Consider the following 19942-nt stretch of genomic DNA (forward strand, 5'->3'; position numbering starts at 1 on the left):
GGTGGCTTGTAATACAAGTAAGCCCTTTCCTGCTGAGCACTGCTACAATAAATGTTGAACCGATTGGCCTACATTACAATGTAGTTTGATTCAGACTACTGTGCCTGATAATGACTTTGACTTGATCTCACTTCACTGCAGTAATTTATGGCTTGGATTGTTATCATTTGGAATGAATTTCTGCATATAAGCTTATTTGGATACAAATGGATAGATACAATAACAGTGTTTCCTTCATTGTTATTGCAGGATGTAAACCAATGCATGACCCATCCCCAAACTGCATGCTCCATGTCTCTACGAGAACTTTCCAGTCTTAAAATTACTGACAATGAAACGTCTATTCTCACAGGTGATGCATTGACAAGATCAGGTGACACTGCATGTAGAGTTCACCTTGTATTTGATGAAAATGATGTTGCTCGACCAGCAAGTCCTGCAGGGGAAGGCAATGACAACACAAGCCCAGCGACAGAGACACATAACTCCCCAGAGCAAGACAGAGGGGAAGTACCAATGGATGAACGTATTGATAGTGAGGATGATTATCTGAGATGTGCGGTATATAGAAACTGTCAACAGCAAGCCGAAAATACAGCCAGACGTATTGCTCATAGGCGCCGAATGATGGAAATTGCATCTGAACGTAGAACAGAAAGTGATCAAGACAATTCTAGTCTTGATAGTGATGATGAGGAGTATATACCTTCTGAATTGTCATCAAGTAGTCTCCCTTCTTCCTCAGGGGAGGAACAGTTTTCATCTGATACTCAATGTTTGACCGAGCAGGCTCGTCGGAGGGTGCGACATAGTATCCTTGAAAGGATTGAAGCCACATGGGTAGATGACGAGTATTCAGAGCCTGATGAGTACGAGCATACTGATGAAACTGACAGTGAGGTAGAGGATGATGGTTGGTCCCCAAGACTGACAGAACGTCATCCATATGCCTTTGATAACAGTGATGTACCTGGTCCAAATATTGAAATGGGTGCCAGATCTCGCCCCTTAGAGGCATTCTACCATATGTTCCCCTCTCGCCTTATCCGTAGACTTAGACGGGAAACAAATCGTTATGCTAGATGGAGGCAACGAAGCAGTGGGCGTGATAAGTATTGGTCACGGGTAGGGGATGATGAAATGCGTGCTTTAATTGGTGTAATGGTGTTGATGGGTCCAGACCCTAAACCAGAGATTGGAGACTACTGGTCACACCATCGCACACTGAGAAATGATTTCATTGCCAGTGTAATGCCACGTAATCGTTTCCAGAAGTTGATGCAATACTTTCACTGCAATGATCCCTCAAAAGATCCAGCTAACCTCCCAAGTGGACGTAGACGGACAAGGGAAAGGTGTCGTACACCCTTATACAAAGTGCAACCAATACTAGATGCAGTCTTGGACCAATTCACTACGGTGTACAACTTGCATGAACAACTAGCAATCGATGAAGGAATAGTTGGCTACAAAGGAAGGTTTGCTGGTATCCCAACTGTATTTATCAAGGGAAAACCAAGAGCTAAGGGCTTCAAAGTCTATGCATTGGCGGATGCTGTGACTGGCTATATTGGCAATATGAAGTTCATGACCTCCACTGGAAGCCATGAGAGGGATTCCCGAGATGTTTCTCGAACCCAGAAAATCTGTGTTGATCTCCTTCAACATGTAATGGGCAAGCATCACACCCTGTACACAGACAGCTTTTACACCAGTATTGGTATGGCTCAAACACTGCTTGAGGACCATGACACATACCTCATTGGCAGTATAAGACAGGATAGAAGGGATTTCCCCAATGCATTACGCACAAATGCTCGGAGAAACCCTGACAGTGCCCAAATCAAGAATCTACAGAGGGGACAGTTTGTCTCTAGGCAGAAAGGTAACATGGTCGTGGTGAGCTGGAAAGACTCCAACCTCCTAAATTTGCTGACAACATGTTACGAGGGGTACAGAACTAATCATCGCAGAGTGGTGCGATTTATTCGCTCACGGGAAACAGGAAGAAAACAGCCGTATTCTCTCCCTGCACCAGAAGTCGTAGACCAGTACAATCAGTACATGGGTGGAGTTGACAGAGCCAACCAGCTACGCTGCTATTATACAGCACAGAGGCAAACCCACAAATGGTGGAAGTATATATTCTTCTACCTGTTAGATACAGCAATAGCAAATGCATGGCTGATGTACAGAGAAAAAGTTGATCCAAAAAAGTCCCATAAGAATTTCCAGATTGAAGTTGGAATGGCACTTATTGGTGGATTCACCACCCGACGCCAAGCTTTGAGAAGCTCTGCACCTCCACTTGATACATACAAGAACCACACACTGATACACAGCCAAGCCCGTGCTGCAAGCTGTAGGTTCTGCATCCAGATGGGAAGAAAAACAAGAAAGGGATGCTACGTCTCTACCGTTTACAGATGCAGGGAGTGTGCCATCAACCTGTGCAAGGACTGCTTTCTGCCATATCATCGGGTTGCCACTGGAACCCCCAGCACAGTCCAAGAGACACAGTATGAGCCTGAATTACAGGAAGAGGCCAGAAGACGTTGGGAAGATGCATCAAGGCAAGGGCGAAGGAGAGGTGCAGCAAGACGACGACAACAAGCTATAAGTTCTCGACCTACTACCAGAAGTGGACGTTAAAGACAATAAACTATTGTTAAGGACTATAGTGGGCCCCTGGGTGGGGTGTCCTCAAGATATTCTCTGACATACTCAGTGCCAAAGTGTGGTAACTGACCCCAAATATCTTATTTATTTTACTGCAGGACTGGTTGTAGCGGAAAGAGATATCCGTACTGACCCATACATAGTATAATAGGTATACCCCCAGTCCTATTTGCAGGTAATTTTTTGTCTGTGCCAAGTCAAAAATTACCAACTATGAAGTGAGATCAAGATGTACTTACATTTCCTGATGGTAGACTAAATTGTATTACGTTGTACTTTATGCTCAGCCAAGTCAGACTCTTTTGTAGTCAAGGCAGCTAACTCGTACTCAGTTGTAGTCAGTCTGACCAGTTCGTAAAAATTGTAAGTGACAGAAAAAGTCCAACTTGCTATTAGTTGTACTAGTCTATTTTTACTTGTACTAGATTGTATTGAAGGTATATGAATTGTACTCTCTTGTAGTTCGACCAACCAACTTGAAATAAATTGTAGTTGCTGAAACTGCCCAACTTGTAGTTAGTCAGTCTGTCAATGCTAAACACTAACCATTGGCAAGGACCCAACTACAAGTAAATTCAAGCTGGGAGTGAAAGACTCAAACCCTTTGGGAAATAGAGGATTAAACTACACATCATAATCCATGGAAGCTAGTGCTATTGTACTCAACAGAAAGCATTGAAATGATGAAAGAAGTACTATTCCCCTTGGCCTGAAGTTTGCTTCAAAGTGGGTTGCGTGAATGACCTCAGATTTTGACCAGCTGGGTGCTCCCTGTATACATTTCATATTCATTTCTCTGATATTTTCCCCATGAAACATGAAAAAGTCATATCAATATTAGAGTAAGTTAAATGTTATCATCATGGTTTTATATAAAATGAACAAGCATTTCTCCCCAAACATTTACCATTGAGTGAAGTAACACATCTGTTAATTGTACCATTCATTACATGTCTATATCACTAGTTATGAGTTTCCATGGCAACTACATAGCTATTCATTTCCTTTTGTATAGCGCAGACACAAGGCATGGATGATGATCAAGAAATAGACTTTATTAGACAATAAACCTGTGGACTAGAGTATCCTGTTCCTAATTTAATCAATGCAATACTTCACCTTTCAAATACCTGTATACCTTTCTAAACCATGAAAAGTGTCTTTGGAGTTTTGTATCATGCCTGTAGTGGGAACGAAATTTGGAAATATTTGAGATGTTATATAGTAATGCTAAAAATCATGCCATGAAAATATACAATGTAGGGTTAGACCGTAAGTATAACTACCTGTAATCAAACTGAAGTACAGGGGGTATACTCATGACATTGTTGTCACCCAGTATACAATGTCAACAGACATGTGACTTAGACACAGTGTATCAAGTGGTCTTGCTGAATAGAAGGGCAACAGTAAAACTACTGGTATTTGGTACATAAAATACTGGGTGGCATCACCACATCACTACTAGACGTCAGTCTCAGTTTTGTGATATACTTTATACATGTAGACATTCAGTCATAAAAATCGAGTCAAGGTAGGAAAGGTGCAGTGTGAATAATTATGACAATATAACAAGTTGAATGTAGATGTGAGGATTAAATGTACATCTACATGCAGCAACTAAACTGCCATAGTGTATTTGTATTTTATTATACGTATATCTACAACTAAACCACCATAGTGTATTTGTATTTTATTATACGTACATCTACAACTAAACCACCATAGTGTATTTGTATTTTAATATAAGTCCATCTACGACTATTTATAAACTGCCATAGTGTATTTGTATTTTATTATACATACATCTACAACTAAACCACCATAGTGTATTTGTATTTTAATATAAGTCCATCTACGACTATTTATAAACTGCCATAGTGTATTTGTATTTTATTATACGTACATCTACAACTAAACCACCATAGTGTATTTGTATTTTATTATACATACATCTACAACTAAACCGCAATAGTGTATTTGTATTTTAATATAAGTCCATCTACGACTATTTATAAACCGCCATAGTGTATTTGTATTTTATTATACATACATCTACAACTAAACCACCATAGTGTATTTGTATTTTATTATACGTACATCTACAACTAAACCACCATAGTGTATTTGTATTTTATTATACGTACATCTACAACTAAACCACCATAGTGTATTTGTATTTTATTATACATACATCTACAACTAAACCACCATAGTGTATTTGTATTTTATTATACATACATCTACAACTAAATCACCATAGTGTATTTGTATTTTAATATAAGTCCATCTACGACTATTTATAAACCGCCATAGTGTATTTGTATTTTATTATACATACATCTACAACTAAACCACCATAGTGTATTTGTATTTTATTATACATACATCTACAACTAAACCGCAATAGTGTATTTGTATTTTATTATATGTACATCTACAACTAAACCACCATAGTGTATTTGTATTTTATTATACATACATCTACAACTAAACCACCATAGTGTATTTGTATTTTATTATACGTACATCTACAACTAAACTGACATAGTATATTTGTATTTTATTATACATACATCTACAACTAAACCGCAATAGTGTATTTGTATTTTATTATATGTACATCTACAACTAAACCACCATAGTGTATTTGTATTTTATTATATGTACATCTACAACTAAACCACCATAGTATATTTGTATTTTATTATACGTATATCTACAACTAAACCACCATAGTGTATTTGTATTTTATTATACATACATCTACAACTAAACCACCATAGTATATTTGTATTTTATTATACATACATCTACAACTAAACCACCATAGTGTATTTGTATTTTATTATACGTATATCTACAACTAAACCACCATAGTGTATTTGTATTTTATTATACATACATCTACAACTAAACCGCAATAGTGTATTTGTATTTTATTATACATACATCTACAACTAAACCACCATAGTATATTTGTATTTTATTATACGTATATCTACAACTAAACCACCGTAGTGTATTTGTATTTTATTATACGTACATCTACAACTAAACCACCATAGTGTATTTGTATTTTATTATACATACATCTACAACTAAACCACCATAGTGTATTTGTATTTTATTATACATACATCTACAACTAAACCGCAATAGTGTATTTGTATTTTATTATATGTACATCTACAACTAAACCACCATAGTGTATTTGTATTTTATTATACATACATCTACAACTAAACCACCATAGTGTATTTGTATCTTATTATACGTATATCTACAACTAAACTGCCATAGTGTATTTGTATTTTATTATACGTACATCTACAACTAAACCACCATAGTGTATTGGTATTTTATTATACATACATCTACAACTATATCGACATAGTGTATTTGTATTTTATTATACGTACATCTACAACTAAACCACCATAGTGTATTTGTATTTATTATACATACATCTACAACTAAACCACCATAGTGTATTTGTATTTTATTATACATACATCTACAACTAAACCACCATAGTGTATTTGTATTTTATTATACGTACATCTACAACTAAACCACCATAGTGTATTTGTATTTTATTATACATACATCTACAACTAAACCACCATAGTGTATTTGTATTTTATTATACGTACATCTACAACTAAACCACCATAGTGTATTTGTATTTTAGTATACGTACATCTACAACTAAACCGCCATAGTGTATATGTATTTTATTATACGTACATCTACAACTAAACCACCATAGTATATTTGTATTTTATTATACGTACATCTACAACTAAATCTACATAGTGTATTTGTATTTTATTATACGTACATCTACAACTAAACCGCCAGTGTATTTGTATTTCATTATACATACATCTACAACTAAACCACCATAGTGTATTTGTATTTTATTATACGTACATCTACAACTAAACCACCATAGTATATTTGTATTTTATTATACGTACATCTACAACTAAACCACCATAGTGTATTTGTATTTTATTATACGTACATCTACAACTAAACCACCATAGTGTATTTGTATTTTATTATATGTACATCTACAACTAAACCACCATAGTGTATTTGTATTTTATTATACATACATCTACAACTAAACTGACATAGTATATTTGTATTTTATTATATGTACATCTACAACTAAACCACCATAGTGTATTTGTATTTTATTATACGTACATCTACAACTAAACCACCATAGTGTATTTGTATTTTATTATATGTACATCTACAACTAAACCACCATAGTGTATTTGTATTTTATTATACATACATCTACAACTAAACTGACATAGTATATTTGTATTTTATTATACGTACATCTACAACTAAACCACCATAGTGTATTTGTATTTTATTATACATACATCTACAACTAAACTGACATAGTGTATTTGTATTTTATTATATGTACATCTACAACTAAACCACCATAGTGTATTTGTATTTTATTATACGTACATCTACAACTAAACCACCATAGTATATTTGTATTTTATTATACGTACATCTACAACTAAACCACCATAGTGTATTTGTATTTTATTATACGTACATCTACAACTAAACCACCATAGTGTATTTGTATTTTATTATATGTACATCTACAAATAAACCACCATAGTGTATTGGTATTTTATTATACATACATCTACAACTAAACCACAATAGTATATTTGTATTTTATTATACGTACATCTACAACTAAATCTACATAGTGTATTTGTATTTTATTATACGTACATCTACAACTAAACCGACATAGTGTATTTGTATTTTATTATACGTACATCTACAACTAAATCACCATAGTGTATTTGTATTTTATTATACATACATCTACAACTAAACCACCATAGTGTATTTGTATTTTATTATACGTACATCTACAACTAAACTGACATAGTATATTTGTATTTTATTATACATACATCTACAACTAAACCACCATAGTGTATTTGTATTTTATTATATGTACATCTACAACTAAACCACAATAGTGTATTTGTATTTTATTATACATACATCTACAACTAAACCACCATAGTGTATTTGTATTTTATTATACGTACATCTACAACTAAACCGCCATAGTGTATTTGTATTTTATTATACATACATCTACAACTAAAAACCGCCATAGTGTATTTGTATTTTATTATACATACATCTACAACTAAACCACCATAGTGTATTTGTATTTTATTATACATACATCTACAACTAAACCACCATAGTGTATTTGTATTTTATTATACATACATCTACAACTAAACCACCATAGTGTATTTGTATTTTATTATACATACATCTACAACTAAACCACCATAGTGTATTTGTATTTTATTATACATACATCTACAACTAAATCACCATAGTGTATTTGTATTTTATTATACGTACATCTACAACTAAACCGCAATAGTGTATTTGTATTTTATTATACATACATCTACAACTAAACCACCATAGTATATTTGTATTTTATTATACGTACATCTACAACTAAACCACCATAGTGTATTTGTATTTTATTATACATGTACGTACATCTACAACTAAATCTACATAGTGTATTTGTATTTTATTATACGTACATCTACAACTAAACCGCCATAGTGTATTTGTATTTTATTATATGTACATCTACAACTAAATCTACATAGTGTATTTGTATTTTATTATACGTACATCTACAACTAAATCACCATAGTGTATTGGTATTTTATTATATGTACATCTACAACTAAATCTACATAGTGTATTTGTATTTTATTATATGTACATCTACAACTAAATCTACATAGTGTATTTGTATTTTATTATACGTACATCTACAACTAAATCACCATAGTGTATTGGTATTTTATTATACATACATCTACAACTAAACTGTTGTTGTGAAGTGGGATTTTCTAATTACAATACTGACCTGACAACAACATTTTATAATCAATTGTTGTCAAAGGTGCATACAAGCAATCAATCAGATAAGTAGGAGAGGAACTTGGCTCAATATATTGAATGTATTCTGTTCTACTTTTGCCTGATTCAAAGTGGGTTGTCTGTCTCTAAGATTTGTACTTTTCTTTTCTATGGAAACCTTTCATTCATAATGTGAATGATTAATTGATTGGTGTGTTTGTTTGTTTGTTATTCATAATGTGATTGATTAATTGATTGGTATGTTTGTTTGTTTGTTATTCATAATGTGATTGATTAATTGATTGGTATGTTTGTTTGTTTGTTATTTTGATTTACAAGTTTTGTGTTAGAATGATTATGTGTGAGTAATTGGTGTATTGTTTTGGTAGTTGTGATTTATTTTTTAACGAAAAAGATAAAAGGCTTGACGAAAATACTACAGCATCATAAAGATTATGATACACAAGTGGTAACCAAAGCAAGTCACTAGACCCCCAAAGTAGCACAACCCTGAGGGAGCTATAGGAACAAGTTAGTCAGTCCAACTGTCACTGCCTGTACCAGCCGTTTTGCTGACACACACATTGCCACTACACAAAAAGGCTAATCTCATTCAAACCTGACACAAAGGTGACATACGTTATAGGAGTCAAAGGCACCTCACTTTGATTTGCAACCTTATCAACTTTTTATGTGTAGTGCCCATCACAGACATATAAACATACAAACAGTTCAATGTGTTAAGTGGGTTTTGCATGTAATATTGTGTAGGGTATATTGGGGTAAGAGATGGAAGAAGGAGGGGGAGGGGTTATAATTGAAAATTGCGACATCAGTCTCATAGTAGTTTCTTGCACAAGCCAACTTTAAATCATATTATGTCTTATAGTATCAGAAGCTCATGGTGGAAATTTCAGCAACATCTGAATAAAGTTCTCATTTAAGGAAGATAATTTCTTATCAACCAGTACATTTATAGTTTAATTATTAAAACCTAGAGCATTTCCCAGACTGTAATTCAAAAGATTGGCCACACGCATAGACTCTGAAAAAAACCTTTAACAAATCTCAAAGTGAGAGACAGAATTGACAATAAAGCTGTTGTAATACATAACTGTAACCTTTGACCTTTTAAGCAAATCTTTTGGCCAATGGGGGTACATAGTCAATTAGACTATCCTTCAATTTATAAGACATCAGACATGAATAGGAAATCAAGATGAAGGATTAGAAGGATGCCAAAAGGCTTAGCAACTTTAACAACACGGTTTATTCAAATTATTGATGATGACATGAATCAAATATTTATCTCCACCATGGTGATGCTGGGTATGGTTTTTTTTTCTTCTCTTTTCCCACAGCAAGTGTATCAACTCAACAACATCTATTGAAAGCTATGATTAATGCTATTGGGAAAAGTAGGAAAAGTTATCATGTCTGTTCACCATATTCACTTGCTATCCAGCTATGTTTTCTTAATTTCTGCAAACAAACCAGGCATTAGTTCTTGTATTGGAGCACTGACATGTTTCACTGATACAAGATAAACTTCATCCTTTAGTTGCAAAATTGTTTCCAAAACAAAAAGATATAGAGTGAAAAATGGCAAGAAGATTCCATAGTTTTTAATTGTCTGAAATGTCTTAAGTTTGTGGTAGAACAGAAACATGTAGGCAAAACAGAAACTAGATTTGGGTGTTTGCTGCTGAAGTTGCCTTAAAATGTCTTGAAGTATGTATGTTGGGGGTGTGGGAGTGAATATGTGGGCCTCATCATCATATGATAACAGTAACCATGGCAATAGCAAAGATCAAAATGGTTCCACTTATTATGAATTGCTTCATTACATTCTAATAGGTAACTTGCAAACCTTCCATCTTGAATATCCTGAATGTTGCATCATGGGAGATATGATGACAAAATATGAATCAATCAGTAATATAAACAATCATGTTACATTTTTGTAAACAGAAATAATCTAGTCATGGTTACCTTAACCATTGTAGGAGGTTTATTCTATTGATAGCTTCAGATTAGGTACTATGATAACTACATATAATGCCATAGTCCTTTGTATCTTAGTATGCTCAGTCTGGATTGCAAGTTCCCTATTAAGAAAGGGCAAGCAGTTTTGTGCCAAGTATTTCTTTCTATAAAACTTATATGAAACTCATTTTATTACTGTGACATTATTGCTTTGCAACATGAAATTTTAACCTCAGCATCTCTAAACCATGGGTAATTTTCGATAAATGAAAGATTTGATGTGGTTGTTGAGGTCACCATGAAACCAGAGTTGTCTCTGATTTTTTTCATCTTTATACACACCTTTATGAAAACCTGTTCCAAGTTTCTCTGAGAATCTGACTTCATCCTCCAAACTGACTCGCTTACAAATCATATTTATCACATCAACAAAAATTAGTGTGCAGATGATGTTAGATCTGTACTAGTAGAAGTTCATAAAAGGAAACTTCAACTTCAAACAATGGTCAGCACTCATACTTACATCCTGAATTCTCTTACTGATCCATAATCAAGATAGAATCAAACAAAGCATAGACCCTACACCAACGTTGGTGTAGGGTCTATGAACAAAGTGATGTCAATGTATATCTTTTCTTTGATAGCACAGTGTTGTACAGCTTAAAATTAAACTAGATATCCAGGTAACCAGATTTCATTCTGCCAACTGGCTAAAAAAGAAATGCAGGTTGAAAGTTTTTTTATTTAGGGGAGAATATTCTTCTTTCGCTGTGAGTCAGATCAAATATATCTTCGCCTATCACCTTGTAAGGAGTCTATCTGTGCCAGTTGGTCAGGTGTTCGGTCAGGTGGTCTGTCTGCCTGCCTGCTTGCCTGCAGCATCACTTTCTATACAACCCACTCAGTGATATTTCAATACATATCATGCTGAACATACTGTTTAATTTCACAAGGTACATCAGATAAACTTAGAAATGTGATGTCATCACAAAAAATCTTTCTACATTCCTCTGATTAATGGGCAGATTTCATAATTCAGGAGATATATTTGCCCTAACAACAGTATACTTGGAATTTCCTGTCATTTACTTTTTCTGAAACATACTAGTATACTAATTGACAGAATTCTGGGTAATATGCAAACAGTATTACATCACCAAGCTTAGCTTTAGTGCCTGTATCTGTTGTTTCTTCCTTAAAATACTGTCACATGGCATCATAATCCTCATTTCTATGTGGATTAGGTAGAAACAATAGACAGACTGATAGATACAGTCACAGATGATGTAAGCATAAGTAATTTAAGCACCTCAGTTGTTTGCTTACCCAGAATTCCCTACACCAATGTACAACATGTCTGTACACAGCTAATTTGAATGATCTTAGTTGTTTTATCTTTAGAGAAGTCACGCAATGTAAAGTAATGCTTTGTGACTCACTGGACATCAAATATAGCAGCCAGAATTAGGTAGAAAATGAAACATGTTGGTTTTTAAAATTCAGGAAAACAGTAAAAATCTTATTGTTCAATCATGAACCGCAACAAGTGACATATTCCCTTCAACTTGACTTTGATAACCATGATATTATTAAACTTTACATCAGTAATATCCTAGATATAGAGACAATGATCAAAACACTTCAAACTATAGAGTGAAACTCTAGAACATCGTGCTATGATTGCACACCTATTATATTAATACATTGAAAACCAATATGTAGTCAAGACGGGGTAATAAATTGCTTTAGAGATCACGTTTACCATGGCAATAGAGATATAACAAGTACAGTGGCAAATTGAGTGAGTTTTAGTAATATAGTGGGAGCCATCAGTTAGCATTTCATTCACATAGGTCAGTGTATTTCCTTTCCCTATGCTATCCTAAGGCTACACCCTTATTAAAGATGTGATTCTGCCCCAAGCTGGTAATTGCTATCCCTTTGCTCTTTTCTGTGACATTTGGAAAACAGAATTTGTCACTTGCCAATATTTTGATCAGAATTTATATGGGGTTGCAGCAGTCACAACCTGTGTCTCCAATAACAGTTAGTTTTCGTGTAAAAATTACAACTTATCAAAAGAATAGAAAGGAGATTTTTTGACTCTTAAAAAAAATTCCACATTTTCAGACAGTTTGAATTATGACTAATATCAAATGAGGTATGTGTTAGCTGGTTTTAGAGCTCAGCTTAACAGCATCCACATGCTAATTCATCAGTTGGAAATACAGACTCAAAATGTCAATGAAAGTATGACTATATGACATAACATCACCACATTACAGATTGATTAGTAATACTAAAGTTTAGATACCCTGTACCAGAGATGACAGATTCTGGTCAAATTTGCCTGCTGTATTCCTGTATATTGTACCGGTATATATGATGTAATTTTAGTAGGAAATCATTGAGAAGTTGGTGAACTTGAATAGGTAGATAACCTCCTGGTCTTCCCTGAATAAAAACATGTTGTCATATTGTTAGACATTGAATTATTAAGAGAGTTTAGATGAAACATCTTGAGATACACAGTCAACTCCACTGTATAAGTTGATTAGTTTTTAGAGTGAAACTCTGTAGATGTGCGTGTCCCCTGAAGCTAATGTTGTTTGACTTGTATGGGCTTCTCAAATCTGGATAATGCTCTTTCTTTCTATTACTATATTGACAGTATAACAAATTTCACAAATCTTGGATCATAATGTACACACAATTTGATGAAAAATTCTCAGATTACAATATTTACACACTTCAGAATTCACCTAAATGATCAATGTTTCCACACAAGTAAACATTGTTATATCAGTTGTGAAGGAATAAAAACAAAAGATAGGAATTTCTGATAAAAAAAATAAAAGACTGCTAGTTTTAAATATCATAAATATATATTGAAAATTGCATGCATGAAATGTCAGTCAAGTGACATGCATCATCATGTGAAATGTGGCTGTTGAAGTAGTCACTTCTCTAATGTCTGGGGTTGTATTTTAATGTTGAATGTGATCACTTCTCTAATATCTGGGATTCTATTTTAATGTTGAATGTGATCACTTCTCTAATATCTGGGGTTCTATTTTAATGTTGAATGTGATCACTTCTCTAATATCTGGGATTCTATTTTAATGTTGAATGTGATCACTTCTCTAATATCTGGGGTTCTATTTTAATGTTGAATGTGATCACTTCTCTAATATCTGGGATTCTATTTTAATGTTGAATGTGATCACTTCTCTAATATCTGGGATTCTATTTTAGTGTTGAATGTGATCACTTCTCTAATATCTGGGGTTCTATTTTAATGTTGAATGTGATCACTTCTCTAATATCTGGGGTTCTATTTTAATGTTGAATGTGATCACTTCTCTAATATCTGGGGTTCTATTTTAATGTTGAATGTGATCACTTCTCTAATATCTGGGGTTCTATTTTAGTGTTGAATGTGATCACTTCTCTAATATCTGGGGTTCTATTTTAATGTTGAATGTGATCACTTCTCTAATATCTGGGGTTCTATTTTAATGTTGAATGTGATCACTTCTCTAATATCTGGGGTTCTATTTTAATGTTGAATGTGATCACTTCTCTAATATCTGGGGTTCTATTTTAGTGTTGAATGTGATCACTTCTCTAATATCTGGGGTTCTATTTTAATGTTGGATGTGATCACTTCTCTAATATCTGGGGTTCTATTTTAATGTTGAATGTGATCACTTCTCTAATATCTGGGGTTCTATTTTAATGTTGAATGTGATCACTTCTCTAATATCTGGGGTTCTATTTTAGTGTTGAATGTGATCACTTCTCTAATATCTGGGGTTCTATTTTAGTGTTGAATGTGATCACTTCTCTAATATCTGGGGTTCTATTTTAATGTTGAATGTGATCACTTTTCTAATATCTGGGGTTCTATTTTAATGTTGAATGTGATCATATTGATGTCATTCAAAGAGAGTACTCATCTTGTAGAAGAATAACAGGATATGTTGTGGTGCTATCATTGAATGTCAATGAATGATAATATGTCTCATGGCAATCTCATAATCTCATTTATGTCCAGGTCCCCAGAAGCTAATGCAAGGTTATCCAGTGACCCAACCACAGCGGAGAAACAAGCCAATAAACTAGTAAATGATCTAGGACAGCTGAAACGAGAAATGAGAACAGTGCTTCAGGTGAGAGTTGTGCAGATGAAGAGATATTCAATTGGAGAGATAGAGAAATGATAGGTAGAATTTGATTGATGGGTGAACGGATGAAGGAAAGGATTGATTGAAGGGTGGATGAGAAAAGCTGGTCATGGACTGATAGATTGACACATTTGTTGGTTGGTTATTTCATTCATTCATTCATTCATTCATTCATTCATAGATGCACTATGCAAAGGAGGGTTTTAATGATGGGTGGATTGTCAGATTGAGTAAGTGACTAACTTACATTAATACTACTGTCTGGCTAACTGAACCAACTGTCTGACCGACAGACCGACCGACTGACTGACTGACTGGCTCGCTCACTGATTGGTTTACTGACTGACTGACTGACCAACCAACTGACTAACTGACTGACCAACTGACTGACTGACTGACTGACTGACTGACTGACTGACCAACCAACTGACTAACTGACTGACCAACTGACCGACTGACTGACTGACTGACTGACTGACTGACTGACTGACTGACTGACTGACTGACTGACTGACTGACTGACTGATTGACTAACTGATGACTAACTAACATGCTTAATAGCTGACTGACTGGATATGTGAATAAATAGATAGATATTTAATTCAAAATGACTGACTGACTGACTGACTGACTGACTGACTGACTGACTGACTGACTGACTGACTGACTGACTGACTGACTGACCAACCAACTGACTAACTGACTGACCAACTGACCAACTGACTGACTGACTGACTGACTGACTGACTGACCAACCAACTGACTAACTGACTGACCAACTGACCGACTGACTGACTGACTGACTGACTGACTGACTGACTGACTGACTGACTGACTGACTGACTGACTGACTGATTGACTAACTGATGACTAACTAACATGCTTAATAGCTGACTGACTGGATATGTGAATAAATAGATAGATATTTAATTCAAAATGACTGACTGACTGACTGACTGACTTACTTGACTGACTGACTGACTGACTGACTGACTGACTGACTGACTGACTGACTGACTGACTGACAGGTTCATGTATGACCTAACTTACTAATTGATGTAGTTTAATAGTGCTGACTCTTCAGTAGTTGATGGATATATGAATAAAGTAAATAATCAATCATTTGAATTCTGAACTCTTTGTTTTCGACTCATTCTTGTGGTCTAGCAACTTGGGCCACAAGTCATAGAAAGTCACCATGGCACTCTCAGTAATTTGTAAACATTGACAGTCTTCCATTCCAAAGTTTCATAAAAGTATTGCAATTCATCATTTGGAAACTGAATTCTAGTCGGCACATATTGCAGTTATCAAACATTTGCAACAACTTCCTCATCCTAGAATCCAGCTAGACATTTGATGAAGCATATTAACCATGCATGTCACACAGTATAAAGCTCGGAGTTTATATTTAGTTCTGCTAACAAGGTAAACTGAGACCCAAGCTTTCCAGTTGGGATATACACCCCGGGGGCACTGAAATGCATATCTCAAAGAAGTAGAGGCAATTTGTAATTTCACTTTAAAAGGGTAATGTGGGTAAGAAGGGCATTGTGTTTAGTAATTTTGGTTTTAATGGCAACTAGTTATGTTGCCGTGGTAATGGAAAAGTAGTGATTGGGCTAGTTACATGGCAACATCTGCAATTCACAAGCCTTAGATGTAATCGTTCAAGTGATATAAAGCTGGATTTCCGTTCTTAAAATTTTTGTTTCTTGAATGTTGTAATTAATTATTGATAGTATGTAACCTTTTTATACACATCCCATAGTTGCATAACTTCAAAATAAAATAACCATGGAAGTACAGAAAATTATGGTATTCAGTGAACAGAATCTGATGACACATATACATGTCAAAATACACCAGAATGCTTGATTGTGTATGGAATTTATTCTCTTCTTTCCTGTCTCATTGCTTTCTGTTTGGCCAAAAAATATCCCAATGAGTATTAAGGTATTAGTTTATACTACCATAATCAGTAGAAATGAAATGCATGACTTCAGTTATAATTCACAGAAACATGAAGTTTCACCTCAAGAGATAAAATATGGCATAGTATATAAAACAGTATCAGTTTCTGAGTTAAACCCATTTACTGTGTCTATGCATACAATTCTGCTTCATATTGCCCATTTAAAGTCCATGTGAACCACTCTCCTCTATACAGGTATTGCAAACTTTGTGTGTCCATTATACACTCTGTCCTGTCTCTATTATTCATTGCATGTCCAAATACTCAGTAACTAAAACATCTACAGAGTGTCTATATTGATGCTGAGAATGGCTGATGATAAATATCCCCAGGCTTAGCAAAACAACAAGTTTATTTGATGTCTGTTACACGCAAGCCTTTGAAAGGATTCAGACCAGACTGTCCAGACCTAGTCTGAAATGAGATCCCTTAGGTCCTGTTAGTATGCATATGTGAAAGCAGCATGGATTTTGATCAAAACACTTTTGTAATGAAAATATTTAAATGCTATGTGTGAAAATGTCTTTGCATGACAATCAAGTGTTACTAAAAACATTAGAACTTTGAAGGCCTGTGTATTGCCATTGACATATCCAAATTTAGATGATGCATTTGCTGCAATGTATTTGGATTTACACCTATGAAAGTTGACTGTTATGTCTGTGTTAGTTAGTTAGTTACAGCTGGGTATTTATCTGTACTTTTGTTTTCAAATGATGTGAAAAGTTTATAGTCATAATCATATTCTGTGATGAGATACAGAATGTTTTTGGGTTTTTCAGCAATAATGTCGATTTAGAGTAAAATTGTATAGAATCATTACTTTCAGGTATTACCTGCAGCAACGTGGTGAAAACCACAAAATTTAGCACTGCCCTAAAGCTGTAATAATCCAGTTGTTTGTTTGTGTATTTGCCTCTCAGCCAATAGATTTAGCCAGTGCATTTTTACATGTGTTCATTTGCATACAGATGATGGAAGGACATTAAAGTCTCCAATTACAGTAACTAAATACTTGACTGCCTGACAGCTAATTACTGGCCATTTTGCCTGCAATTTAAAGTTGTCTCATCTGTTGTGTTTCACTAAAATATATCCTCTGATCTGATGTCAAAATATCAGCGTGGGTTGGTCTTTACAACAGACAAGATTCAGCTCAGACTAACCATATCCTAATCTAGGATAGCTATCCTACATGAGGGCAATTAAGTTATATTTATGCCAAGATTGTACCCTTTAGTAGATTGTTTGTGAAAGAATAGAATAAACACTTGTTTATTGTATTACATGTATAAACATTTATATGAATCAGAATGAAGTATATGTATATCATTAATCTGATTCAAATCTGATGTGGTAAAGGTATTTATCGACCTCTATTTCCTTTGTTTATTTTTTGTTGGTTTTCAATTTTGTTGTTCTGAGTGTGATTGCCTTCTTTCCAAAAGAAAAAAGAAAAAGACCTCTCTCGGACCAAGAAAATCTAAAATAAACAACAACAAAGGAAATAGAAATAAAGAAATCAAGCCAAATTTTAATCAAATTGGTATATCATGAAACTCAAGGAGTGATACTTTATAGAGAGTACATGCATATGTGCCACAACTTTCATTTTTTTCATAATCTTTCAAGGAAATATATGTATGATTTGCATGTGTGTGCATGTGCACTCTAGTGTGAATGTATGCTACTTTGTTAGCATCCTATATTACTACCAAACCATAGTGACTATAGAGTTTTAGTAATAGGCGGCATGATGTTTTTACATCTCACACAAGCAATGTTTTCACTACTAATTACACACACAAAATACAGGCACTGATACTAGTGATAGCATATGCATATGAGATGATACATTTTATCTCACTATGAACACAAATACATGTAAACAGTTTTGTTTTCCAACCTTCCTTGTTTCATCTGACAGTGTTTGCCCCCCCACCCTCGTGATGTTGATTTGTGTTCATAGTGATAAATGTGTCCTTTTATATCTGTGCATGATGTCAGTCTAATTTGTAACGAAAAACCTTGTGTTAGACGTAATGAATTTATTATTAATGTATGCGACATATACTAGTATCTGTACCACACATTTTATCTCACAATAAACATTATGCTGCATAATTGAAACTCTATAGTCACTCTGGTTTGGTAGTACCACAGACTTACCTGTGGTAGTACATATGCAGTGGAGGTACTGTACATGCATGCATGCTTTGTTTTGTAAAGATAAAGTAGCACCAGGTACCTTTTAACCCATGTAGACTAAAGGATGTCCCATTCATCAAACTCCCTAAAATTACTTGCATATAGTATGCAGTTGTACTTCAGTACCATTGGTGTCATTTTTAGATGTACAAGGCTGAATGTCAACAATTAATGAGTGTTATTACCTACTTAGTTTCAAGAGTCTTCTGTTTCCATGACAACATATCCAGGTAGTATTATATTTTGATTCTGCTTAAAATTGAATTGCTGACATAGGGTGTAAAAGTTTGAACAATGCAGGCAATCAATGTCAAAGTGGAGTGTCCCCCACTTTTGTATGAAAAGAAAAAATGTAAAGGTTGAAGAATTATGATACCAATTTTTGATCATAAATCAAGCCAACTTGACCTAAGAGTATCTCTTTCTCTTCTGCATATTTCAGGGTGCCCAGAAATTACAGACAGATACTGCACTGAGATTACAGACAGCAAAACTACATGAGGTAAGACACCTGTCATTTTTTACTGAATGGCAGCCATATTTTAGAGTAATAAATCAATATATTGCTGCATAACTCAAAAACTTCAATACATAGAGAGTCCATTTTAAGTATCTAACCTCAAATGAGCACATGCAAGCTTTCTTGTGAGAAAGTGTCCCTTGACCTTGACCCTCTGGGGCAATTATCAATATCAAGCTATTTCTTGCATAGTGCAGACAGTCTGTAGCATTTATGTGTGACCAATTTCTTTCAAAATGATGTCTAAGGGTAATGCAGAACAAGAGAAGAAGAGAAATATATAATATATGTATTTTAATACTCATTTAATGTGTAACTTAAATGGTGGCTGTAAGTAAAGTGAATAATCATGATTTACCGTTGAAAATACAAGCTATACACTTTTATCTAGCTATGTGAGGTTACAAGTTGTAACTTGAAATT

General features: G+C 34.4%; 1 protein-coding gene across 1 annotated transcript in view; it reads left to right on the plus strand.

The window, feature by feature from the left end:
- Positions 1-19942, plus strand: part of LOC144446607 (protein TALPID3-like) — a 90598-nt gene that overhangs the window by 35318 nt on the left and 35338 nt on the right. Inside the window, exons 10-11 of the mRNA XM_078136414.1 lie at positions 14687-14801; positions 19442-19501. Coding sequence (XP_077992540.1) covers positions 14687-14801; positions 19442-19501 — 175 coding nt within the window. The remainder of the gene's footprint in view (positions 1-14686; positions 14802-19441; positions 19502-19942) is intronic.

Source organism: Glandiceps talaboti, chromosome 2, assembly GCF_964340395.1.
Source record: "Glandiceps talaboti chromosome 2, keGlaTala1.1, whole genome shotgun sequence".
Classification (NCBI taxonomy): Eukaryota; Metazoa; Hemichordata; class Enteropneusta; family Spengelidae; genus Glandiceps; species Glandiceps talaboti.